Source organism: Chanos chanos, chromosome 10, assembly GCF_902362185.1.
Source record: "Chanos chanos chromosome 10, fChaCha1.1, whole genome shotgun sequence".
In the NCBI taxonomy this organism is placed as follows: Eukaryota; Metazoa; Chordata; class Actinopteri; order Gonorynchiformes; family Chanidae; genus Chanos; species Chanos chanos.
The window spans coordinates 21,118,634-21,145,499 of NC_044504.1; the positions used below are offsets into that span (position 1 = coordinate 21,118,634).

The 26,866-nt window shown below is 42.9% G+C and overlaps 1 protein-coding gene across 1 annotated transcript; it reads left to right on the forward strand.

The window, feature by feature from the left end:
• Positions 1–398: 398 nt before the first annotated feature.
• msrab (methionine sulfoxide reductase Ab) lies at positions 399–22,868 on the forward strand. Its single transcript, XM_030786524.1, has 6 exons — positions 399–565; positions 5,628–5,696; positions 6,283–6,402; positions 7,116–7,220; positions 15,856–15,962; positions 22,122–22,868. Exons 1-6 carry the CDS (start codon positions 493–495, stop codon positions 22,299–22,301), a joined length of 654 nt encoding a protein of 217 aa, XP_030642384.1. The 5' UTR covers positions 399–492; the 3' UTR covers positions 22,302–22,868.
• The last annotated feature ends 3,998 nt before the right edge of the window (positions 22,869–26,866 follow it).

A 26,866-nucleotide genomic window follows, 5' to 3' on the forward strand; every position in this document is an offset into this window, starting at 1 on the left:
ACAATCAAGAGGAATACGTATATGTACCTCGACCAAAATAATCCTATGAATCTAGAAAAGAGGGGTTTTCTTTTTTTCCTCATTCCGTCTTGCAGTGCACAGATGTAGGCTGCAGCTTTAACGCACTGACAGAGAGATGGGGGTGGAAGGTAATTTACATGCTGAACGGCGATCTTAATGTGGATATTTATTTTAATTTAATTTCTTACCCGCGCATACCGCACAGTAGGCTTTTGTGCCAAAGTCATATTAACCCTTGGCTAGTTAATATTCAGTTCGCGACTCCCCCATACCCCCTCCCTTCCCCACCGGATCATGAATATTCATGAAATTTGCCCATTCGCTATCTTTTGACTCCACCTATATTGCTCGACGCAGCGCCGCAGCGTAATGGAGCATGTCGCACGGAAGCCATGTTTGTGTACATCCACTGAAGCTCAAATATTGAACGCATTTAGGCTGTTGCTGTGCGTGTCACTGTCCGTTTCTAGCATGGCAAACAAGACAGAGTTACCTGCGAAAGACCGGTGTCTGAAAGGCAGGGCAGAAAAAATGGTCGTGGCAGGTAAAATTTCTCCTTATGCCACATCTACTGCTGACTTTAGATTTTCTGTAAGAAGTCTGCCTTGCCATGACTGTCGTTACATAACCCGCTCCAGCGTAACGTTGAACCCAACTATGTTTACATTAGAGAACCTTTATTGTTTTTGTTTTTGTTTTCTTCAGCAGAACAGAAAAATGGGCTTTCACACATCAGTTTAAGTGTTAAGTTAAATAGAGAAGCAGTGTAACTGCGTTCAACTATTTTTGAGAGAGATGTTTTTGACTGTTACAGTTACTTGACAGTTACGAAACAAACACTACAGCGAAAATTTAACCGTTGAACACATGGGTTAAAAGAGGCAATAATTCACAATAAGTAAGTAATTAAATGAGAAACTGCGTTTGGTTTGTCACTTTAGCATACATGGTTAATGTAACACAACTAGTCAATGTTTAGCCAACGTCGCTGTAAGATCTAGGCCAGCACAGACCAAGCCTTAAAGGATTATAGTAGCTCTTAATTGTGAAATGACTATTAAACTACTATGCAAAGTTTACTCATCGCTACACAAGTAATTGGATCTGTGTTATCAACTGAGGGAGGACAGTACAGTTTGTATGTGATCAAGATGTAGGCCTGGTCACTGTCACTTTTTAAAGGCAAATGCATTGTCACTGTCACATTGTCACACCTATTTCATTGTGACAAAAGGTATGCTCATTTGGTTCCTGTCTAATACTTCATTTTTCATTTTGATAGCACATGAGATTTCTGCTGCCAAAAAGAGGTTCCACCGTTGATTCCTTCCTGCCATGATGCTCTGCCCTGATCAGTGAGGTGCATTCTGGGAGATCTGCCTACCATGGCAGTGTCCAGGGGCCCATCTGTGCATTATGCGCATGAAAACCCCGCCCCCGTTGTAAATTCCCTGCCCGTCTGTCAGAGCAGCTCAGAGCTACAATATGGCGGAAGTTCTTTCTCTCCCACAGTGGGGGTAAGGGCATGGTTTTAGAAATTATGGAAGATGCACCTGCTGTTTCCCCAGCACAAGTTTTGTGGGATTTCAGTATCCTCAGTGCTACCTGCAGCAGAACACTTTTCGCAAATGGGAGAACTGGCTGGATCTTTTTCATCAGCTGTGGTTTCTTTAACCATGATTGCTCCACACTTGTGACATGACTAGCTGATGCTGTCACTCTACACCATGTTTGCAAGTCTCTGCTTGCCCAGCATTTCATATACTCTTCCAGTGTGTTTCATATGGTTACTTCTTCTCAAGTGCTTTCAGCTCTCTGAGATGTTGACTTTACCTCCTCATAACCAATAGATAAGATCCAGCTGAACTGATCTTCACCCACGTCCTCAGACAATAGCAGGGATGCTTAGCTGCCACTTCAGGCACTCCAGCAAGAAAGGAAATGAAGGTCTGTTTTCACTGCCCAGATATAGTATCTCAGTCCAGATATGTAGTGGTTGTTGGTAAATGTGAGAGTGGGGGCTTTCCTGTAGAATTACTGGTGTTTCATGGGCACAGCAGAAACGTTCTCGTTTGAAGAGAGTGCTTCATTAATCTCATGGTCCTCCTCTCTCGTTTCCTCTCATCGTGCTGGCCTGTGTCACGTGTGGTAAACCACCAGTTTACATTGCATTAAGATTCAGAAGAAATCCTCAAGTTTACATGCCTCCATCTTGCTAACTGTAGCAATGAAGATGCATGGCTGAGGAGGGGTTGGAGGGGCTCTACCCTCTCCATAGCAACCGGAAATGGTTGCTTGGATACAGGTTTGAATATAAAGTGTGGTAGAAATGCTTTGGCAGTCCTTGCTCTTCATTTCCCTTCCAGCCGAAATGTAAGCCCTTGAACTTGCCAGTGATTCTATTGTCCTCAGTTCTCAGCGCATCCAAAGAGAGTGCTTCTCAGAGCTGTTAAGATGACAAACTGTCTATAGTATTTCCTATTCTGTACTTTGATTGACTTGGTCTTTAATGGTACTGACTTATTCATCACCTGCATCAATCCCATGGATTCCTTAAGATATTATTGTTAGCACTGTAAAATGAAACATTGGCTAATCTATGAGTGTTATGGTTCCAGGTGATTTCTGATGAAGTCATGGCCTTGGTCAAGTAGTTGATATTTTCTTAATTAACTCCTGGAGCAGTCCTGGAATGGTCAAAAAAATACAGTTGTGGATAATTAATGGTTGTTCAATGAAATTCTCTCTCCATTATTATTTGGATGGCTTAGAATGATATGAGCAAGATACATAAATAATTATATTAAAAATCAAAACTGATTTTTGCCTGTATGGTTGCATGTAGTGAAGATATAGTTAGATTTAGAAATTCGGTTCTCCAATAAAGGCATAAAAATCCTAGGAATCTTACAAATTGTGGAAAAAATATATCCCAGCTAACCTTGCCCTACCTACCCATGAGCCCATTTTTTTTAATCTTTTTTGCCAGATTGTATTTTAGCAGGATGATGGGAAAGAACCAACAATATGGTGGATGCCAAAGCAAGAGATACCATTTGTGAGCAAAACTGAGAGCATTTGGCATTCAGCCAGCAAAAACGAAAACTGATTCGAAGGACAGTAGTTTGTTATGGGGAATTAAATAGTGCCTTCTAGGTAGTGGGCGTAGGTCCATATCATTCCGAAAGTGCGAAAAATTAGAGCCAACAAAAACTGTTCCATTTCCTCTAAATGCCCGATTTACCGTTACCTGACTGTTGCATTTTCCCCTTTATCTTTCCAAAAACAAAAAAAGGAGGCAGCGGAAAAAGCATAGAAAAATCCTTCTCTAGACACGTAGTTTTCCCCCCATATTCCTCTTCTTCTCATTCTTTTGTGATGCTTACCCACCCCCTGTTTTCCTTCTTTTTTCTCCCTCTCTTTCTTTCTTCCTTTAGTGCATTCACCCTGTCCTTTTTTGCGGCGATGCTGTTTTGTAAGGTGTCGTATTTTTTGGCGAAGGCAGAATGCTGGCAGAGGAACAGTGTACTGAAAAAGGAGCCAGGCTGGCACTGTCTGGACTTCTGCCAGTGCTCCATGGGAGAGAAACCCACAGTAGAGGTTGATGTGCCTTTTTGTGGTGCGTGTGTGTGTGTATGTGTGTACGGGAGAGAAGGGCATGATGGGAAGGTGTTAGAGGGAGGGGGGAGGATCTGTGTGACAGGGAGTGGCAGGACAGATAGGTTGGCATAGATGTGTTTTTCTGCGGATGCCGGTAAAGTTTTTTTCTTTCTTTCTTTTTTTTTTCATCATTTAGTCTTTTGGCTTTTCCTGTTTTGTTGTTTGTTTATTCTTTCTTTCATTTGCTTTAATTTTTGGTCAGAGGATTTGTTTGCTCAGCATTTTTTGCCTAGTGACATCACTGAATGAAAAAAAAAAAAAAAACACGTTGCCATATCTCCACTGCACTCATCTGTTGCTTTTGTCACACTGTTTTACTGCTGTTTTTCTCACAGTCCACTCCTCCTGTTCCACTTCTGCTTGACCTTCTCCTCCTTCACTTTTTTCTGTCATTTGTTTTGGTTGTCTGTTCTGTATTTTATGTGCCATATTGTTTACCACGCTCTGGCAGCTTGGCACTGCAAATTGGACTGCTCTTACACGGAGAGCTGGCACTGCTGTAGGACTGCTTCAGAACCCATTTCCCTTCATCATTGCCTATGTTTACTGACGATTCACCTGTCTGAATCTCAGCTACAGCATTTTTGCTCTGTGGAGAGGTGGCTATTGACCATCTTTGGAATTGATTTTATTGTTAGTCAGTCAGTCTCACTCATGCCTGTTACATAGGATGATTTTGATCAACCCATGTTTATGCTCACATTTCAGTTAAATTGGCTGATTTAGTTAGCTTTGGCCATGTGTGAAATAATAGTTTTCCCCTGCTACAGCTACTGGAATGATTCAACCGTTGGATTATGCCCTCACAGTTTAATGACTGCTGCGGTAAGGATGATGATAGCAGTAACATTCTTTCTATGCTGAAAGTAGATATTCCTTATTGAAATGTTCTCTAATGGAGCGATTTGGACAGTATTATGTTCAGGAAGACTTTGCAGTTGGAAATTAGAGAGGAAGAGAGTCACCTATGGCCCTGTGTACTCAGTTATTGTGTGTTAATGAACCTTTCTCTGAGTGTTTATATGTGTCACAGAGTGTCCTTGACCAGTGTTTTTTTTTTTTTCAGCCTACACTAACATTAGTCTGTCCTGTGTAAATCACTACCCTTGCTAGATGGAGATTTGCTGTGTAAATCACTTCAGTCTTCTTAGTCTTAATCCATGCCTCACATCTGTGTCGTTTTTTTTTCTTTCCTTTTTAGAGCATTAATTCCAGTTTGGTACAGTTGGCATCGTCCTTTCCATCAAGCCAACCTGGAATGAACATTCGCATTCATCCCTCTTTATGTCCCATGTCCAAAGTATGCAGCATATGTCTCCAGTCTACCATACGACCTTAATGTTACTGGGTGCACCAGTAAAGTGTTCCCCCCTGCAACCTTAAAGCCAATTTTTTTTGTCCTCCCCAGCTGGCATTTGGCCCTCGGTCAACAATTTATGTGGGTTTGTTATTTTGGAGGATAGGCAATGGATGTGGGGCTTTATACAATTTAATCTTCTAAGTGTCTCCCAATGCAGAGACACCAGCTTTGATCCCGCTTAGGCAAAGCTGGACTAATCCCCTCCAACACACACATTCACACGCACACGCACACACGCACGCACACACTCCTGTACCTGGTACGAGCAGGGATCTCAGGCCTTCTCCAGGATAACGCCCTCCGGTGTCCAGCCCCTGGCTTCCCTCACACATTGTCACAAACATATACAGCAGTCTGTCCTAATAGATAAACTGTGGTTGCAGTGGTAGAGGTAATGGAGTTTATATTATGACTGCAGCCTAAGCTGGGCCGTAGTGCAGGTCCTCATTATATCTTAAGTGGCAGCTGCATGCCACATAACAGAAAGAATAATATCAAAGGTAAAAATGCAAGGGAATAAAGTTAACTAATTTCTTTTCTTTCTTTCTTTCTTTCTTTCTTTCTTTCTTTCTTTCTTTCTGATTAGCAAAGCATGCAGCCAATGGTAACCCCACAGTGGAGCCCTTCCCAGAGGAAATGGAGATGATCATGTTTGGTAAGTTTCGCTCATATCAAAGAGAAATTTGTTCAAGGCTTCAGTTTCACATGATTTCATTAGATATTTACAGTGACACATACTAAATAACACACCACCCTTTTGTAGAGATTTTTCTCTGCGTAACCGGCTGTTTATCTGGATATCTACCAAATTTGCAGAAATGGGACAGAAGACAAAAGATTTCCCCATGGGATGTTTGTTATATACCCACTTGAGCTGAGTCATAAGCGAACAGCCATTACCTAAGTCATTTCAACCCACAGAAGCTGTGTCTCTCCAAATGCTCCAACCCCTGAGCAAATGACCTCGATACATGTCTAGCACTCTCAAGCCAGACTGGAGAAGTAGTCATTATCTAACATCTGCCCCATTATGATTAACATTAGGAGTGTAGCTACATCAGACCTAAGCTATGCTCCACTATTCTTTTCAACTACTACAGTAATCTACTTTTTTATCTCAAGAATGCACTTGTTATTCTGTCCTTTGCATAATGTAATGTACTTTTACTTCATCTATTGGATATTAAACAGGCGTCAAGTTTTGATGGATATGGTCTGACGTGACTCTGTTGGTGTCTCAGGTATGGGCTGTTTCTGGGGTGCTGAGCGACGCTTCTGGAAGGTTCCCGGTGTCTATTCCACCCAGGTGGGCTATGCAGGGGGGTGTACCCCTAACCCCAGCTATGAAGAAGTCTGTTCAGGTGAACCATTTTTGTGTATGCACACACACACTCATTTAAATGTTTAAAAAAACTTCTTTGGTTCGTATTCTCACACCCTGTTCATCTGCAATGAACTACCCAGAGTGCACTGGTCTCTCTCTGGAGCTGCAGCCCTCCCCGCTCTGTGTGACCTACTTGCAGGAAAACTGTGAGTTGCTGCAGAGTGTGTGTCTGTGGGGAGGTTCCCGCTCTGATGCACCACCGACTTGTCCCGTCGTAGTTACTCCGACTGTGTTGACACAGTAGTTCAATGTCGGAGGGGGGATTCAAACCCATGTCAGGCCCAAAATACTTTCAGTAAAAGCACTTTGTGTTGGGAAGCTGCGAACTGATGAGCACAGCCGAAAAATGGGATCAAAATACTTTCCAAATGTGTTATTTGAAATGGTAGAGTTTTTTTTTTTTTTCTCCAACACGTTTTGTGTGTGAGTGTGAGCTTGTGTTTGTTTGTATGTGTACAGATGTGTGATAGCAGCTCTTTTCAGGCGGTCTTCTCTCTAAAGATTGCAGCAGTATTGAAGTGCCAAATCACTCCAGACAGGACAGACCTGTCAGTCACAGTGCCTGTTTCCATGTTTAGATACATTCGAAGTCTACTCTGCCCAGTCATGAGATCAGCGCCCAGTGACACATCTCCAGTCAGCAGTTTTCTGTATCTTTTCCTTGGCTGATCTTACTGTTCTAACCCACAGGGTTGACCGGACACACAGAGGTCGTGAGAGTGGTCTTTCCTCCAAAGGAAGTCAGTTTGGAGAAACTGCTTCAAGTCTTCTGGGAGAGCCATGACCCCACTCAAGGTATATGCTCCTTCAGCCACACACTCACACACACACAGGTCTCTCAACTAAATATCTCTCTGTGCTCTGGGGCCAAAATGAATGACCCAAGTACTTCAGAGTGTGTGTGTGTGTGTGTGTGTGTGTGTGTGTGTGAGATAGAGAGGGAGCAGGAAAGAGACTGAGGTCGAGAGATCTCTAGGGTATAAAGACAGCGACAGACTGCTTGTGCTAATGTGTCTGAGACCAAATCAACCATGATTGTGTATGTGTGTTAGTCCTGGCTCACGGTGCCCTCCCTCCCCATACTACAGTTCTAATGTGCACTCACCACAAAGACTGCCCACATTAAACCTGATTTTACAGTCCTTTTACTCTCACGTCAGTTGACCCAGGGGCTCACCTATCACGGGCTCATTTGAACATGTGAGACTTCAGTCATTCTGAAAATTATTGTGTATCTTGCTTGACTCCAGACCAGCAAGTGTTATCTTTTTCATCGATATCAAAAAACTACTTCGATTTTCCAAGCGCCTGCATCTGCTTCTTTGTCTTTTTCTATTGACTGTTCTTTGATGTTTTCCTTTCGTCCACCTTCTCATATGTAAAACTCTGTCATACCTGGGCAATCTAGACCTTTTTAGGTAACAAGCTCTAAAATAGACTTGCTATTTCTTCTTCTCTCACACATACACCAAAACTTCCTCCAAGCATCTGACACTCGCATTCCCTCAGTCCTGCTATCCCTCTCTTTCTCTCTCTCTCTCTCTCTCTCTCTCTCTCTCCCTCTCTCTGTTTGTCTGTCTGTCTCTCTCTCTGACTTTCTGTCTGTCTCTCCTGCGGGAAGGTGATGTAACAACATTAATTCACCATGAGACAGCAGGGCCATTCTGCTCAGTCACCCAGAAGAGAGGAGCCAGGAGGCTCCGAAGCCTCTGTTCCAACATTCATGGAACCTGACCACCAACTTTACATTTCAGTCACGTTAACTCTTACCCATATCCCTGTCCTGCTATTTTAACTCACCATTCATTTATTCACTTTTAAAAGCTCTTGAATGGTCCCTTATCTACGTCCTAACACGCTAAGGTGAACTCTTGCCTGCATTTTCTACAACAGTTCTTTTTCCGTTTGTGGAAAGTTGAACTCTCGAACTTAGTTTGGCCAGGTTAATCCTCTAAATCACCTGTGACAGAGCTGCCCTTCAAGTACTGTTTATTACTTTCAACCGGTCTGACTTTCAACTTTTTCCTATATCCCATAGGTAAGTGTTTGAGTAATTTAAATGATGACTTAACACCATCCTCAGTACCTTGGTCACTCAAACCTGCAGTGCTTTTCTGACTTTATTTTGAGCATACACACCTCAAGTTTCTCTTGAGGTCTTCTACAGATATGAACCAAAGTGTGAAGTATTTAAAATATGAGGCACACAGGTATGAAGACCAAAGAGTCAGTGTGGTTCTGATTGTGTAACATCTGCATCACGCCTCCATCTGCACCTCCCTCTCTTATAGCCCATCAGCTCTCTGCTTAACTAGCTCATTTGTGTCGTTGGCTCAAGAACTCCTGGGGCGTATTCCAGAAAGCAGGTTTAGTGAAAACTCCGAGTTAGTTAACTCAGAACAAGTGGCTTTGTTTTGCTTGGAGAATGAAGCCATACTGTTTTTCTATTAGGAGGTTTACTGCCTTACTCCGAGTTAACAAACTCTTGAGTTTTCACTAAACTCGCTTTCTGAAATACCCTGCTGATGACTTTCACCTGTTCCCTGTTCACTCACTCACTAAGACTCTTTGTAGAAAAATCCTCCTGCTTTTCACGTTGTTGCTCGTGATGTTTGTTCATTTGTGAGCGTTCTTAGCCATGCTAGTGCTCTTGTTTGCATGTACCATGTTTGATACTGTTTCTGTGTTCTCCGATTCAGATGTCTGTGTTACCCTGTTTGCTATGATCAGAACCTTGGGTCGTTCCTCATGCTCCAGTTTTTGAACTGTGTCTAAATAAACAGCTTCTTGTGTGTGTTTTTCTTATGCTACAAAATAACGGCCTCACAGCTTTTCCTACTGACTGAAAGTGGAAGTAGATTTTGCCTAGCCTTTAAAATTAGAGAGTCCACTTATTATAATTGCCTCAAATCTAGTCCCATGTCTTTGGTTGGGAGAGAGGTCAGAAAATAATGGCATTTCAGGAGAACCTGAAAATAGCTACAAAGTGTTCTCTGTCATTTCTACCTGTATGGTTTCCCTGCTAAACCTCCCAGATATAGACAGTCTGTTGTCCACAAAATAGCATTCCATCTCAGGCTTGCTCTGAATTGTTCTCAACTAAGCTCCATTTCTTAAACAACGACAAATTTACCTCCTGTTTGTAGAAATTTTATGAAACCATCTTTGTTTTTTTTTAACAATGTAGAGTCATCTAGACTAAAATGTGATTCATCTGTGCGACAAAAACTTCAGAATTTGGCCTCCCCCCGCTCACACTTTTTGGCACATTTGCTGCACTCATCTGTTTGGTCGACTGCGGTGTAAACACCTTCTGCAGCCTGCTCCCCCATGCATGCTTAATCCCCTCTCTCTCTATTTTTTATCCCATTGCAGACACGTTCACAGCCCAGCCAAAATGTGCATTTACAAATGCGTGTGTTCCACATGCGTGGCGGCTCAACTATGTGGGCACACAAACATGCAAAAATGCTCATGTTACTGTTGAAGTGTGGGACAGTGGCGTCGCGTGCCGACACCTCTGCATTCCTCTTCTGCCTCATAGTTCAAAGGGTTCTAGTTCCAACAGCGTGATGCGGGTCTCCTCCTATCACAGCTCCGGTAGCAACATCCCCAGCCAATCAGACACTCCCAGCACGCTCTTCTTCGTACCCTTTCTCCATTACATAGCAACACTTGTGTCTGTTCGATTCGATTCTGCGGGCCTCGGCGTGGAAACTCAAAGCACGCATGTGTTCCTTCCTTACTGACATGTATGGACTGTATGTGTGCTGGGCACATCACAAGGTTACCTTTGAGAAGGATACGAAGAATCGGGTTCCCGGGTAGAATCTGACCAACAGGAAATTATTGTAGCCAATGTTGCAATCCCGTTGCCTCGGGCAAAAATGGAATGAGCAAAGTAGTGCACTTTTAATAGACATGAGCAGAGTTGGACACACTTAAATGAACAGGCGTGTGCGCGCGCACACACACACACAAACGCGCACACACACACACACCCTCTCTCTTGCATGCATGGCTGCCTCAGCACTTGGTTGCTTGCACGTTGATGAGGGACTCAACCCCTCCTCACCACAGTTCCCAGAGGACCCTGGGGCGCTCAGTCTGTCTGGAGGATAAGAGCATCTTATCTCCCCCTCCCCCTCCTCTTCCTCCTCCTTTCTCTCTCCTCTCTCTCTCTCTCTCTCTCTCTCCTCCCTTACCCCCCCCATCATCCCGTCGGCACATCCGCAGTGCTGGAGCAAAGTGAGCGCTCTCTCTCCCTTAGGCGTCCTGCTCATCGTAATGTTTTTCTTTTTATATCTTAGTCACTCTCACCATCCCCCACCTCCGTCACTTTCCTCCCTGCTTACAGACAAAAAGGTGGAGGCTTCTCCCCCTTTGTCTTGCCTTTCTTTTTTGGGTGTTCTTTGGTAATTTTTTTTTTCTTTTCTAAGGACATGCAGTATTTATGTAGGCACCGCATCAGTTGGTCGGCATGCAATGTGAGCATGTGCTTCACGGAGCAGAGCCAAGATGGTGGACTCCTTGCTTACAGTTTCTTTTAGTAGTTAGACACATTAACTCGGCTGCTGATCAGGGATCAGATGTGACATTTTGCTCAGAATCAGTCAGAAAAGGAGCACAGAGGAAAAAGCTGCTTTCAGGACAGGAATTAAATGGAGCTCTTTACTGTCAGATCCTTTTATCCAAACCTTAACCTCAAGCACAGTGTGTGAAATATCGGCTTTGAAATGAGCTAAGAAAGGTCAAGTGAGGAATTCTGAATGTTTATAGCTGTTGTGAGATTCTGTCAGAAAGAGCCTAATCTTCTCTATTCATGTTGGCCAATTGTCTGACCAAATTTAGTTAAAACTTAGTTAAATATACTCACATTTCTGAAATACTGTGTTTTCTTGAAGCAGAATGATCAAGGTAGTTTCCTGACAGAATATAACATATCGCCAACCCTGCTCTTCTTGAAATAAGGGACAAAAAACCCCCAAACCTTACTCCTGTAAGCCCCCCGAATTTCGGGGGATCCTTTTACCCACCCCCACCTAGAACAGCACGTGCGTCTTGGGGGTTAACCTTGACCCCCATCCCTCCCCAATGGGGCTGAAAAAGGGCCTGCTCATTACTGTGTGTCAATTCAGTGGAGTGGCGGGAGCTGACGGAGCTAATTTATGGAGATTGGTTGTGGAGTGGGAGGGGATGGGAGGGGAATTGGGGGGGGGGGGGTGTCCGTCAAACGCAGCTCGTTAATAGCATATGGGTTTTAGCATTGGCTGTGCTGTAACGACAGAGGTTTGTAGTGAGGAGAATACTAATTAGTCAGAAGCTGGCAGACATCACGTAAAGTTTTTGAATACAGACAAGCGTGCTGCAGTGGCTGTAGATTTTAAAGTGATTTGTTGGTTAATAGTTGTGATATATATATTTTTTTTTAGATCAACTGAATAGACAACGTAACTTATCTGTAGCTTTTATATAGGCTTCCTGAAGAGGCGTTTATACTTAAGACTCTTTCTAAGTCAGCTCAGTTGCACAGGAGTGATGATTCATCAATAACTGGTTGGAGTTTTCCAGTGGAACAGGCAGCGTACAGGCATAACGTACCGACAGGCTGACGTATTAAACAGGCTCTGCATAAAAGCATACCCTTTCCCATCATAGTTAGATCACTTTGACCTGTGATACACAAACTATTCAGTGGATCTGGAAAATACACAGATGAGCCAAGAGCACACGACTCATCGTGTACGTTTTGATATTTTTTATTATCAGCGCAGCTGTGAGAGCAGTGTTAGAAGACAGAAAAAACAGAGCAAAAAGAGAGCATCTCAGCGTACAACATGATTTGCACTGTTGAAAACCCTGAGGTGAGCAGGGTTGTGATTTTGGCAGGGTTAGGATTTGGGGAGGGAGGGGGCGTATCCACCTCCCCAGTCCCCTGTTTCACCTCTGAATGTGTCCTCAAGGGGAAACGGGGTTGTGGTACTAACAGCACTTTTGAATTTTTCTCCATGTGTAGTAGTGGGTGTATCTGTCATTTTTTAGTGTGAGCATGCATACGTGTGTGTGTGTGTGTGTGTGTGTGTGTTTGTGTGCATGTGTGTTGAGAGAGAGAGCGAGAGAGAGACAGAGAGTAAACAGACAGAAAGAGGAGATGGTCCTGTGCAATACAGTTTCCTTCAGTGTTTTTGTATTCCTGTATGTGTGTGTGCACGTTAGTGTGCATGTGTGTGTGTATGTGTGTTTCTGTTTGATCTTTTCTGTGTCTTTCGTTGTGTATCCAATAAGAGTGTCAGTCTCTCTCAGTGATTATTAGATTATTTTATCCTGTGTCATATGGACTATGCTCATCCACATCCCAAAAAGTCACTCCCCCTGCACCTTGTTTTTGAAAAAAAAAAAAACTTTCCCATGTATGTTAACGTCTTTCAAAATATTTCTCGGACAATGCAAAATAACTAAGCTGGACTATGTGTCTGTCTGTCTCGCTCTCTCTTTCTCTCTCTCTCTCTCTCTCTCTCTCTCTCTCTCACTTTCTCTCTCCCTCCCTCCCTCTCTCCGTCATGGCTCTCCCCTCTGTTGTAGAGCGTCAGTATTCTTACATAAGAGTAGTAAAAATAGCAGCAGTTGGACAGTACCCTGTAAACCAGCCCACTCTCTTTGCACGCACACTGCAGTGCTGTGTCCGCCGGCCATGTGAGCACCATACATCAGGCACAATGGCATTGCCAAACAGGGAGCTTCCTGACTCTCTCCCAGCCTCACTATAAAATAAAGATGCTCACCTCCAGCGTAATATTTTCAAGGAGGCCTACTACAAAGCCCTTTTGAGTTTGCTCAACGCGATTGTGGAGAGGATGTCGTGAAAAGAAATCTTTCCCGCAAAATCACTAAAAGGTTATGTGGCAGGTTAAAAATGTAACTTGGATCACCCCCCCCCCCCCCCCCCGCTACTGAATGTGTTTCCCCTACTGAATGTATTTTCATTTGACTGAACATAGCAAGATCAAGCCCTCACATTCGTATGAAGATGTGTAGCATGGCCCTGTGCATGTGGTGCTGACTGTTTGTCTGTCAGAAGAGGCCATGGGTTCTCCTGAGACACTGAGCGATTGTGACTGGACCTCGCTGCCTCTAGCACACATAGGTTGACTGTATTGTCGCCGCAAATGAAGAGGGCAGCTAATCATCAAGTCAAGGTTACAAACTGGATGTAGATTGCTGCATACATCAGAGTGAAGACGCAGTAAGAATTACTGATGCACATGTAGCACATACTAAAGGTGTAGCATTTTAACAAAACCACTGACATTGGTTTGATGGTTATTGCTTTCTCAGGCAAAGAAAAAGTGGGACAGTGGAGATGTGGTGTGAGCACCTCTTGACTCATGCTTTGCTCCTACAGTAAATGTAGGAAACAGCAGAGCCTTTATGTTCTGTCCAATCCATAACAGACACAATGCAAATCTTTGCTCCCTCTAAATGAAGTTGCATCATAATTTTATTCTTCTTCCTCCTCCTCTTCCTCCTCCTCTCCTCCCTCTCGTTTGCAGATTTTTGTCTTTTCAGAGCAGCCGGCTCCCTTTTAATCTGATTAACGTCTTACAGATTCATCCCCCTCTCTGCCTGCACTGTTGTAAAACACACACACACACGCACACACTCTTATACATGCGTATACACACAGACTCACAAATAGATACACACTTGCCATTAATCCAGCTGCATGATTTCATCCCCCTTTCTGCCTGCATTACTGTAAAACACACAGAAAGCTGTGTATAATACAAACCTTCCTTACACACACACACACACACACGTGCACACACACACACACACACACACACACACACACACACACACACTGCCTTCGTCCAGCTGCACGCTTTCATTGAAGTGACATTGAAGGGGAGGGAAGCAGAAAGGCAGCTTTGGGGGGAGAATATTTTGGATGTGTGTTTATTTAAGGTAAATTGTGAAACAGGGGTAAAGATACAGGAGCAGAAAGAGTGAATGAAAGAGGGAGAGAGAGAGAGAGTGACAAAAAGAACGATATTTGAAATCTGCCTTGTCAGATCCTGGACCAAACATACCTGGCAGTGTAAGTGTGTGAATCTTCAGTGTGTATAAATACATGTATATCGTAAGAACACCTTTAAGAACTCCCTCAAACAGAACATTAAAACCCAACACACAAAAGAACCTGGTATATAGTCCCTACAAGTTCCCATTGGTCTTTTGTGTAATGAAAACGTTGCATCTCCCTCACAGGCTTTCCTCAGTCCAGGAATAAGCTATTTACTGTATTTAAACCATATTATCGTATCAGCTCGAACTCTTTTGTTTTAACTAGAGAGTTCTCATTTATAAATGCATTTTTGCCAAAAGAGTATTTTTGAGATGCCGGTAGGCTCTGTGACATTTATAGAAAGGTAAGTGAGAGAGACCCTTGGCCTGTACGCCTCTATATTACTGTGTGTTTTCAGAGGCGAGGCCAAGCTGAATAATTCAGCATGAACAGGGAGGTTCTCTTTAATAATTACTGACATCTTTGATGGAGGCTGGAAAAAAAAGAAGAAAGAATGTTGGTTAGGAGACACGGTAAAGAAAGAGGGCTTTCTCTGTGTTCCTCGTTTTTTTTCTTTTGTGTTCAGCCATCTTTTTGCAAGATAGCCCAAGGAATGGAATTGGATCATCAAAAATAAAAATCACTGCGTTTCATGTATTTTGAAAGCCTGTTGCCTTTTTTTTGGGGGGGGGGGGGGGGTGAGAGACCACATTTTCTTGTGAAACATTTCACGTGTTTACGTTTTGCTTTTGTGAAACGTGTAGTAAACGTGTCGTCCACACAAAAAAAAATAAAACGCTTCAGAGAGAGAGAGAGAGAGGAAGGTCGCCAGTGATCAGTTCAGAAAAGCCAAAGCCAATCAGAGCGCAGAACCGTGCCCTTTGATGAGCGAACCTCCGTTAGGCACTCTGCACTGTACCAGAGCTGGAGGGAAGATGGCCGTCTTCCAGCACTGCAGAGAGAGAGAGAGAAATGATATCATTATATTATCGCATCCCAGCAGAGGCAAATCTTTGATAAATAGGGTGGTATTAAAACAAAATAGACCCAGTTTATCTTGTGAAAAATATACCGCTCTCCAAAAGACGTGATTGAATCAAATTCAAAGCAAAAGAACAACATGAACTCCTTCAGATCAAGATCAAGATAAAGAATATTCAGTTGAAAACGACTCGATTTTATTTACGACACAGGAGTGATTTGTGAAAATGCAAAATAATGTAAATGGAAATGCCATGTACTATGTAGTAAATGCAGTTTTAATTTGAATGTGCGCTTGCTACAATCCTAAACAAACAGTGCATTCAATGCTGTATTTGTGTGTGTGTGTGTGTGTGTGTGTGTGTGTGTGTGTGTTAATATTAGGCATGAGGCAGGGGAACGATCGTGGCACGCAGTACCGCTCGGCTATCTACACCTACAGTCCTGAACAGCAGGAACTGGCCCTGAAAACCAAAGAAGCTTACCAGCAGGTACCACTATTCACCCAAACACACTGTCTCACACATTCAGCATTCAGCTTCTACAAGCTCTGTTTCTGAAGGAATTTAAACAGTACTCATTTAGCAGCTTCCAAGATCAGTTCAAGAGCTGTTTCAAAGATAAATGTGTTCATTTGTTCCAAATTGTTTTTGTCTTTACAATGTGTAATATGGTTGTTGGTACATAAACCTTAAATTTAGGCCTAAATATATATGATTATCACTCATGGTAGCCCAAAATGTAAATTTGCGATCAATGAAAGGTATGTTTCGTTCCGGCTTTGTGCTCAATGAACTCGCAAAACCAAATTTGAAATCCTCTTGTTCCCTTGTGTCCTCCTTAGACTCCCAAATATATCTTATGTCTGATGACAGCGCCCCATTCCCAAATGTAACCCCAGTTTCTCCGAATATCTTTTAAGTCTGATGACAGTGCTCCACTCTCAAATCTAACCCCACTTTCTCCAGTTTGTCAGTCTGAGGGATCATTTCTCTTTAAAAGATCATTTTGGATGCATACATTCAGCCGCCCTATAATGTTTTTTGATTAAATTGCCCATGCCTCGTGTCCCATCCTTTGTGAACTTAAATGGGATTCGTTGGGTAATCAGATTGTCATGGCAACCCATCGCTCCTGGGGTCACCAGTTATATTCGGTGGGCTCAGATGCAGGTGGGAGGTCATCAGATTGTCATGACAACCAAGTCCACCCACAACTGCGACCTTGGCCTTGGGCAGAAGGGGCCGGGTGGGGCGGAGGTGAAAGGTCAGGCTTGGGGGTGGCAGCTGGAGCTGTGGGGACGCAATCAGATCACAGAGCCATGACAGGCAGGCTGTCAGCGACCCCCCCCTCCAATGACCTTAACCTTTAACCTTTGGCTCCACCTTAGATTCAGTTGGGTGGAAAAGGGACATTGGTGTCCCCATACACTCTGTCACTAAGTCAAAGACCCTGTCACATAGAGAGGAGGAGAAAAAGAAATCCGTTACCATTGATATTCACTGACCTAAACCAGTGGAAATTCAAGCGTCGATCCAGTCCAATCAAGTGTGCTCCATATTCAGTCAAAACTGCTTAATCTATAGGCCTGGAAAATGAAAAGTGTTTGTAATAGACAACTTTGTGCTATTTGCCAGAACGCAGCTTTAGGGAAAGTTACAATAGGTGTCTTTAATAAGCGTTTACTTGATACATAAGCTATTTTAAACTTGGCATTAGTATTTATCAACAGGGACCAGGCTGCACTTTAAGTTATGTTGACTAATTTATGTGAGGGAATAGTTTTTTTGTAGCATTAAGATGACATGACCTCTTGTATTAGTTTTTGTTCATATTGCAAGAAAAAATAACAGCTTGGTTATCTGACAGAAGAAAACATCAGTATTTCTCGGGGCTTTAGGATTTTTAAACTTTATTGTTTATTGGTTATTTCTATATTTGTTTTTCATTGTTTAAAAGCAGATGTGAATGGTTTATGTAATATGAGCCCAGACTTACCAATACAGTGGTTTATGTTTGTAGTTCATACAGTTTGTTCGTGTCAACAGAGGCGTTATATAATTAGTAAGGCAGATGAGTTAATTAAGGTGGTGTGAGTACAGAGGCAGCTCTGAGGAATGAGCACTGTAATGTACCACTGTTGTGACTGAGACTGTGATCTCTGTTTGTGTGGCGACAGCATTCAGAGAAGTGTCCAGGTGTTGAGTTTTTTGGGGTTTTTTTCTGCGTTTGCAAGGTTAGCAGTGTGTCCATCAGGAGGTTCTGCTGAGTGAGAACAAGACTGTAGTCTCACTTACACACCTCGGCTCAATCCATTCAGCCCGCTCTTCCTCCTTCCTCATCCCTCCTTCTTTGGCCAGTGCCAAAGCCTATCAGGGAAGTTTTGAAGAATGCCCTCATTGCATAAGCGGTAGAATGATGTAGTTAGAAGTGACTGTTAGCTCTGGCGCTCATTAAAATATTGAGGTGTGTGTGTGTGTGTGCGCGCACTCTGCACAGAGAGGACGTTCAGCCCCAGGCAATGAAAGACTAGTTTTTATACGGATAGGGGGATAAGGAAAAAGAGGGATAAGTGTATGGAAGGTGTTTTTGTCTTCCCCTCTAATGACTGTTCACAGCTTCTACACAAAAAAAAACAGAAAATACACACATACATACAGAAAGATCTAAACGAACACTGAGATTATACCAGGATTCTCCCTCTTTGTTCTACATGCTTCTCACAGCAGAGGTCAAATCAGAAGGAAAAAAAGACCAAGAGTTCGGGAGTCGTAAAGCATGTGTAAGAGCTGACAATGGAGAGAGAGGGTGTGTGTGTTACACAAGCACGTGCATGTGTGTGTTATGCGTGTGCACATGCATATGTGTGTGCCTGGGTACATGCTTCCCTAATGAAACTGTGAAATTGACAACACATCAAAGACGTTGGTCCTTATCCCTTCCCATCACCTGTGCTGTGGAGGAGAGAGCGAAACTGAACGGAGGAGGGATGAACAGGGGCAGGAGGAGAGGTTTATTATTAAGGGGCTGGAGCATTGACTGGCACTTTCATTTTGATGGGAGATATATTTTGGAACAGGAAGTTGAAGAGTGGGATGGTAGTGCACAGTGACATAGGCTGATGCAGCATAGGGAAGTCTCATTGTTGGAGTGTAGGTTTTGGTTTTTCTGTGCAAGAGGAGATTTTTTGGGATTTTTCGGGGGGTTTAGTGAAGGGTGGGACCAGAGATGGGTTTTTTCGGGGGAGATTTTAAGGGGAATAGAGTTTGAGGGGGGGGCATGAGGGAAGGTGGGGCTAAATAAGAACAATAGCTTTTATCATGGAAGGCAGAGTTTATAGAAGTATAGTGTGTGTGTTTGTGTGTGTGCCTCAAATAAGACAACACCCAAATAAACGGAGTCAGAGAAGGACTCTAGTCTATAGTAACATGCCCGGTGTCTTTAAAAAGGCAGCGTCTCCCTCAGTTTTCAGCTTGTATGAATGAAAATTCAGTTTCTATGTGCTCAGCGTGTCCTCCTGTAAGAAACATCCATAGCCAGGTCATGCAGTTAGGGTATTTTTCTGTGTAATCACAACTGCTGACTTAACCACACATATACACACACACAGACACGCACACAGACACGCACACATACACACACACAGACACGCACACAGACACGCACACATACACACACACAGACACGCACACAGACACGCACACATACACACGCACACAGACACGCACGCACACACATACGTTGTCTTCTTCATGGGGTGGTGGTGGGGGGGGGGGGGTAACAGAGACGCTAAGTCACAGGACGGATCCTCTACTGCCACCCTCACAAAATGTAGGAATGCAACTGACAAGAGCAGCGAGCAGTCACAAAATGGATGCCTGACCTCATCGTCTTAGCACACATACGCTCACATGTATACACACACACGTACACACACAAAAACACGGCCACTAAACGTACATCATTGTGATGGTGAAACCCAGTGTTGGGTTTGTAATGTTGTGCTCCATTTCATCCATCACACTGTTCAGACCTGAGGTACACACACACACACACACACACAGTGCTTTCCCCTGCTGTGTTAAAGCAGGGCTGAGAGAGAGTGGTTGGACAGCGGTGATTTTTCAACTGAAAGTGCAGAGTGGCTACTGTGGTGGATAAGTAGAAAGACTTGTTCCTGTCCACTTTGTCTCAGTGTTGATGGTGTTCACTTGATTGGTGTTTCTCTCTCTCTCTCTCTCTCTCTCTCTCTCTAGCTATCTGTCTGTTTGTCTATCTGTCTCTGTCTCTGTCTCTTATGTGTACTCAAAAAAAAAGAAAACATTTTGGGCTGATTGTTCCCCTTCAGCTGTGTGTGTGTGTGTGTGTGTGTGTGTGCGCGCGCGCATGCATGCATGTGAGTGTGCGTGCATGCATGCATGCACACGCCTAAGTGTGTGTGTGTGTGTGTGTGTGTAGGGCACACGCCTGTACACATGTGCAAGTGTTTGAAGTGTCTCAGTAGAGATGGTGTGTGTGTGTGTGTGTGTGATGTGTATATAGATGCTGTGTGTGTGTGTGTGTGTGTGTGTATGTGTGTGATGTGTATATAGATGCTGTGTGTGTGATGTGTATATAGATGCTGTGCGTGTGTGTGTGTGTGTGTGTGTGTGTATGTGTGTGATGTGTAAATAGATGCTGTATGTGTGTGATATGTATATAGATGCTGTGTGTGTGTGTGTATGTGTGCGATGTGTGTATATAGATGCTGTGTGTGTATATGTGTGTGATGCATTTATATAGATGCTGTGTGCGTGTGTGCGTTTGTATACAAGCTGTGCGTGTGTGTGTATGTGTGTGATATGTGTATATAGATGCTGTCTTTGTATTCTGTGGTCTGAGACCTACAAACAGCAGGAGTGCACAACACTTGTCATCTCTCTGAAGTCCGTCTCTCCTTCCACGTCCCATGGTGTCTCTCTCTTTGGGCTCTCTCCATCTTTTTGGCTTTGTGTCTTCAAGTCTTTCTCTTAATCTTTTTATTCCTCTCTCTTTATTCTTCCCAAACCCATGTGAATGTTTCCTCAGAAAAGCTCTGGTAACCTGCCCTTATGGTATTTCTTAACACTTTGGAGGTTTGATCTCTAAGGCCTTTGGATCTCTTCAGTATTTGGTTCTACTGTAGCATTTCTCCTTCAATATTTCACAGACTAAACAAAGATGAAGAGCAAGATGGTGTGTTTCATATGGTGCCATGTTGTAAAACTGTGTAATTTTCGTTCCTCTGTCTTGTCCCTAGAAAAAAAAATATTGTTATGAGAATTGTTGAGATATAGAGAGGAATTGTGACTGACATCTGTCAGTTATTGTAATTGTCCTACTGATAACTTGCTCATGTCATGTCGACATAAGAACTATGTCATTTGTGATGAGTGTGTGTTTGTGTGTGTTTGTGAGTGACAGAGAGAGAGAGTGTGAGACTGTGTGTGTGTGTGTGTGTGTGTGTGTGTGTGTATATATGTGCATATCTGTTTTTGATTGTGTCTGATTGTGTCTCACTTATGACTCAGTGTCACTCAGTGCATGGTCCTCCGAGCTCTCCCTCTCATCCTGCTCTTCCTCCTCTTGCTCTTCGTCATTCTTGCCATGTCACGTTGGATTTATGTCTGCGGGACCTTTTGCTCGCGCTTGGCTGGCCAGAGCGCCGCTTTGACACACAGGGGAGAGCCAGTGGACCGAGCTCTGACAGTACAGCCTCTCTGACAGGCGTGAAGGGCTGAGCCTGCCCGAAAAAACACTTCCCAATCTCAACACACACACACAAGCCAGCAAACTGTCATCTACCAACTCTGACATAAAGTTTCATCCCTGACTCTGTCCCAGTAAAGCTACTTTTAATCTTTTTCTCTTTGCTTTTTTCTTGAATGTTAATGCTATCATTATATTTGATTTATATGTTTTCTTGGTGGGGGGGGGTCTTTTTTAATATCCTAATGCTTAAACTCATGTTTGCAATTACCTTTTGTTGGTAGTGCTATGCTTTAGAAAGCACAAAACTCTAGAGGTAGTCTTGAAAATGATTTTTATGTTGCTAAGTCAGATACAGGCTACATCAGTGACTTAACTGTCAGTTGGGTGCTGAGGTCGAATTTGTGTTGTTACAGTCCTGAAAATACTATAGTGCCTCCTGGTGGCTAGACCACCAAACTACATGTGTGATGTGGATGCGTTTGCCGTTGAACCTTGTAATGAGCTCATATCATGTTTGGATTAAATTAACTTGAGTCTCTGCCATTAAGGAGCTGTCTGTGTTGTCAGCAGAAGACTAATACACTAACTTCTTTGGAGTTTTGGTCTTCAAAAATACATTCTCTGTGTTTGAGGCTTGTCCTGTATTTCTTCACCTTAAGCGTCCCTCAGGAATGCACCATTTTGATGCAGCCTCCAGAGGGAGCTGCAGTGCTGTTATCACAAAGACTTCAGACTGGCCTTTCATGCCTTAAGATGAGCAGACACTAGAGATGTTTGCTCAGTTCCCTTTAACACGTTCTCCATTTCTTTTCAAGTTTAAGTTTCATCTTACGGATGTCAAAGGATTTTTGTTTACAATTTTTGTTTTTCTTTCTTCTTTTGTGTGTGTGTGTGTGTGTGTGTGTGTGTGTGTGTGTCAGGCCCTGACAAAGAAAGGTCTAGGCAAGATTACCACAGAGATTCGAGAACATGCTGTTTTCTACTATGCTGAAGACTATCACCAGCAGTACCTACAGAAGGTTCCTAACGGATACTGTGGCCTGAAGGGTACCGGTGTCGCCTGTCCTATGAGAGCAGGAGGGGAGAAGGATGAGCTCTGACAAGGAGAGAAATACACTTTAAGTAAACTCTAAACATTGGCATGACAAGAGGGAGAAAACAATTATCAGATTCCAAAAAATCACACACATCAGAACACCTACACAACACAACAAATACTTACATAATTCCTTTAATCTGATTTTACTTTGTTGACTCATTCTGGAGGGACGGCTGTCTTAACTTTGCTGATCACTATGCAAATAACTTGACATGAGCAGAAGCGTGTATGTTTTCTGTGTGTCCAGAGTGGAAGCATAAATTAGAAAGGCTACAACTGGCATGAGTTGTGGGTTAGTGGAACGGCATCAGAGAGCCTGTCTCAGGGGTGGAGAGTTTGATCGTGGGACTTTCTAATGTATTTCCAAAACAGGTATGAGTGATAATGAACATGGGCTTGTTAACCTCCATGAAGTGACATTTTAGACAGTTTTTCTATCTGAACATCATCTCTGATCACTTCTGTTAGCTTTTGTTCACTGTGATATTGTTAGTGTCATTATTTTGTAAATGATCAGTTGTTTTGCTTGCAGTCCACTGAAATAAATTTTTATAATGATAAATGATAATTTTTTTGTTTGATTGTTTGTTTGTTTTTGTTTTAAAATCAGCTAATGAGCTTTTTGGGTTAAAATTCAGCAGAATAAAATCCAAATGTTTTACTGAAAAATGATGTACTGCTATCTGCTGAGGTCAGGATTGTACAGGACTCCTGAAACTGCAGCTACATGTAAAATCAGACCAGGACTGCACAAGTCTGCTCCTCACCGGCTGGTGTCCTGCAGTTTCATTCACCACATACTGATTTCAACTCGACTAACAGATTTGTACATTACACAGCCAATAAGAGACATGTCATTTTTGACCGGGTCAAAATACAACAGCACAAATTAAATAAACGCCGAGTCTGATTATAGCCGAAGGTGCCGACTATTTGGGCAAGTAAAGGCCGGTCCCAAATACAGGTCGGGTAAAAAAAATACAGAAAGGCTCAGGTGGTAAATTCATCATGTTTCCACAGCTTTATTTACATCAGTACAACGACATACGGCAATTACGCTCACCACTCTGTTGCTACTAGTTTCACTTTTTCGGCTAACAGAAATACCATACCGATAGTGTTCTGGCTCACATGGACTGTGGTCGCTGTAGGACTGTGTGTTAATGGCCCAATAGTAGTATTCAGGGACATCACTGCCAAAACGCTCTCCTTCATATTTCCTATAGGTTATTTCATTATTTCTATGAGTTATTTCATATAACAGCACGTCTTAACGGTACTTGGAAAAAGTCACGGAAGGGGAAAATGTCTGATTTTAACTGGCGTCGGTACGGTAGGGACACGTCGGTTGGTGAGCTGGAAAAAGAGGACCAGATTTTACCATTACACCTGTAGTTACTTCAACATGTTCCCATTTATCCTCCGTGATTAACAATAACAAATAGTTCACAGAATAATCAACACAAATCGACGTAAATATGGTAAATGATCACCAGTTTCATTTTGTGTTCTTTGCAAACCATTGTATCATCTGCTATATTCACAGATGGTTTCATTCTGTCCATAACTGTGCGATTCGTTCTGTCTCCAAATTCAGGTAATACTGATACATTAAACTGACCTGCGAAAATTCTGCAATTTGAATGTTCATGAAACATCTGCTTTTGTGCGGTCTGTGTGCTAAACTTTATTGTGCATTGCACACAAGCTGATACAGTATACAGATGTGTATATTGCGTCAATTTAATTAATCAGTCTCACGTTGTAGCTTTCACAATAGCACACAAACTTAAAACAATCTGCGCTGTTTCCTTTGCATTATGATCTTGCAGATCATAGTAACGCTTGTCTCTAATAACACCCTGTCTCAAATAAAGGCCCCGCCCACTAATTGAGAATTTACGGTATGCAATTGAAGTCCTGATTTGTGTATCCCAGGAGTAGAAAGTGTAGTTACAGCAATATGGCACTAGATGGCAGCATACCTTAATACATCATGTGTTTGTAGCATGCAGTTTCTGGTGTTTTTCCTCCCTGCCATTTTAAATTGGGATAAGCAGTGAGGATGGAAGTGTCGCCCACTGAGGTTTGTTTCTCAACAGTATCTTGTCTGGAAATGCAAATGACTAATTACACACATTTGGTTCCATGCCTGATACCTTAAGTTAGACTGGGTGTTAAACTACATTTGCACCCTTAGTGACAAAGATCATCCTTTCCCTCAGGTTCTTCACACACATTAACATATGCTAATGTGCTTCATTAATTAACCTGGCAGAAAACACAGGTGGTTAAGCATTCATTTAACACTCTACAGACTACACTCAGACATTTTTTCTGAGCTGCAATCTGTGATTTTCCATTTAAAACGTATTCTATCAAAATAGTTAAGAGTTGTTTAAAGTGTTTTAATGTCTTTATAGGAGCACAACCTTTAGAAACACTTCCAGTCACACACTGGGACCTCACTGACGTGAAAGAGCACGTTAAGACTCATTCGGTTATATTAGAGTTCAGATGTTCAGAGCTGATTTAACAAATGACTATTCTCATGAGAGTGCTGAACTCATGAGAGCAGTAATCCTCATCACTTAATTAGCATAGCCACAGTGTACGTGAAGCTGAAGAATGGGAACTTCCATAAAGGGTATGTGTATGTCTGGCCTCTTCTTTTGTGTCTGTGGTGACATCACAGACTTATCTGTCAAGACCTACAGGTTGAAACACCGCAGTGTACTGCCTCGCAATTCACCTAACGCCTTTTTGTGTTTAGTGGAGGTGAATTTCAGAGAAGCCTCATTCTTTGCAAACACGAATAATCTTTCTCTCAAACAAACGCACACACACACACACATATGCAAACATATGCACAAATAATCACACATGACAGAATATTCTGATATGCAGGCCTTGTAAAGTCACATGGCCACATGTATGTGAATAACTGAAACATGTTTAAATGCGTGCTGTCTACTGTGTGCTCATCAACAAGAACAAAAACACTCAAGTTATATTTCAATTTTAGATACAAATATATGCAAATAGACGCAAAGATCATCTACAGCCTCACATACATTTATAGCTTCACACATGTGTCACACACACTCCTTTAAGTACACAACAAGTAGATACACACCTACAAACATACTTGATGACACACAGTCAAATCTAGAAAAAGCTTTTTTTGTCAACCGCAGTAGTCTGATTTCCCTCGTTCTAGTTTTCTTTTTTTGCTTTCTTCTTTTCTTTTCTTGCTTTGTGTCTGTCTCTTCCTGACACCTGTGTGTAGGTGTGGACCGTGCAGCAGGTGCACACTCTTTCTATCCGTCTGTCATTCTCTCTCTCTCTCTCTCTCTCTCTCTCTCTCTCTCTCTCTCTTCCTTTGAGGTTATTTTGGTATCTCTGCAGATATTTTTGCATTTCTCTGCATGCGCCCCTCTCTCTCTCTCTCTCTCTCGCTCTCTCTCTCTCTCTCTCTCTCTCTCTCTCTCTCTCTTTTTCTCTCTAGCACCTGTGTATGCTTGCACTGTTAGAGGACCAGCATTTTTCACTCTCCATATACATACACTCATGTGTTTCTTCCCCCCTTTTCATATATTTTCAAAAACACTCTTGACAATGTCTAATACTTTTTTGTTTTAGATAAACTTTGTTTATTTATATTGGTCAGACTTTCCCACTTTTCTTGTTTCTAAAGGTTACACTCAGGACAGTGTCAGATAAATGGCCTCAGTCAAACCACACCAGCTCTTCCTTTGGCAGACACCACAGGAAGACACACATGCCTTGGGATCATCTTTCTTCGATGGCATCATTAGGGATAAACTGACAGTTTGAGGATTGAAAACATGTCAAGAGGACTCACTCTCTTTCTCTCTTTCTCTCTTTCTCTCTCTCTCTCTCTCTCTCTCTCTCTCTCTCTCCCTATCTTCCCTTCATGATATTGGTGACATTGTGTGACAGTGTGAAGGCAGTGAGTGTGACAGAGCCAAACTGTCCAGGTGCAAGCAGCTCTCTCTCCTCCCTCTCTATCTGTCTGTATCTATAGTTACACACACACTCACACACACACACACGCGGGATGAAGACACTCAGCAGTTATTTCTGTGTTTCCTGTCTCGGGGTGCTCTCTCACAGGTGCAGAAGCGAGTGGGCCATCAGCCAGTCACACACACACTCATACACACGTGCATCTGGGGCCGTGGGAGACAACGTCACTGGCCCCCAGGGTGTGTGCACATGTGTGTGTGTGTGTGTGCATTACTATCTCCACAAGGGCAAAGGTCAGATGCCCCTAAAAGGAAGAAACACAGCGAAAAGAGAGAAAGACAGGAAGATTGAGAAGAGAAAGACTGAGAGAAAGCAAGAGACGGCGACAGAGAATGTGCACAGACCACCAGTACTACCCAACGCCCACGGGCAGCAGATGCTCAGACCCCAGACAAGGGTGGGCTTCAGTGGGCCACACAGAGAGGGCAGTGTGCCCTTCACGTGGATCTGTGACACCCAAATTAGCACCGAAGGCATTGGAGATGCAGACACATCTGGCCAACACATACACACACA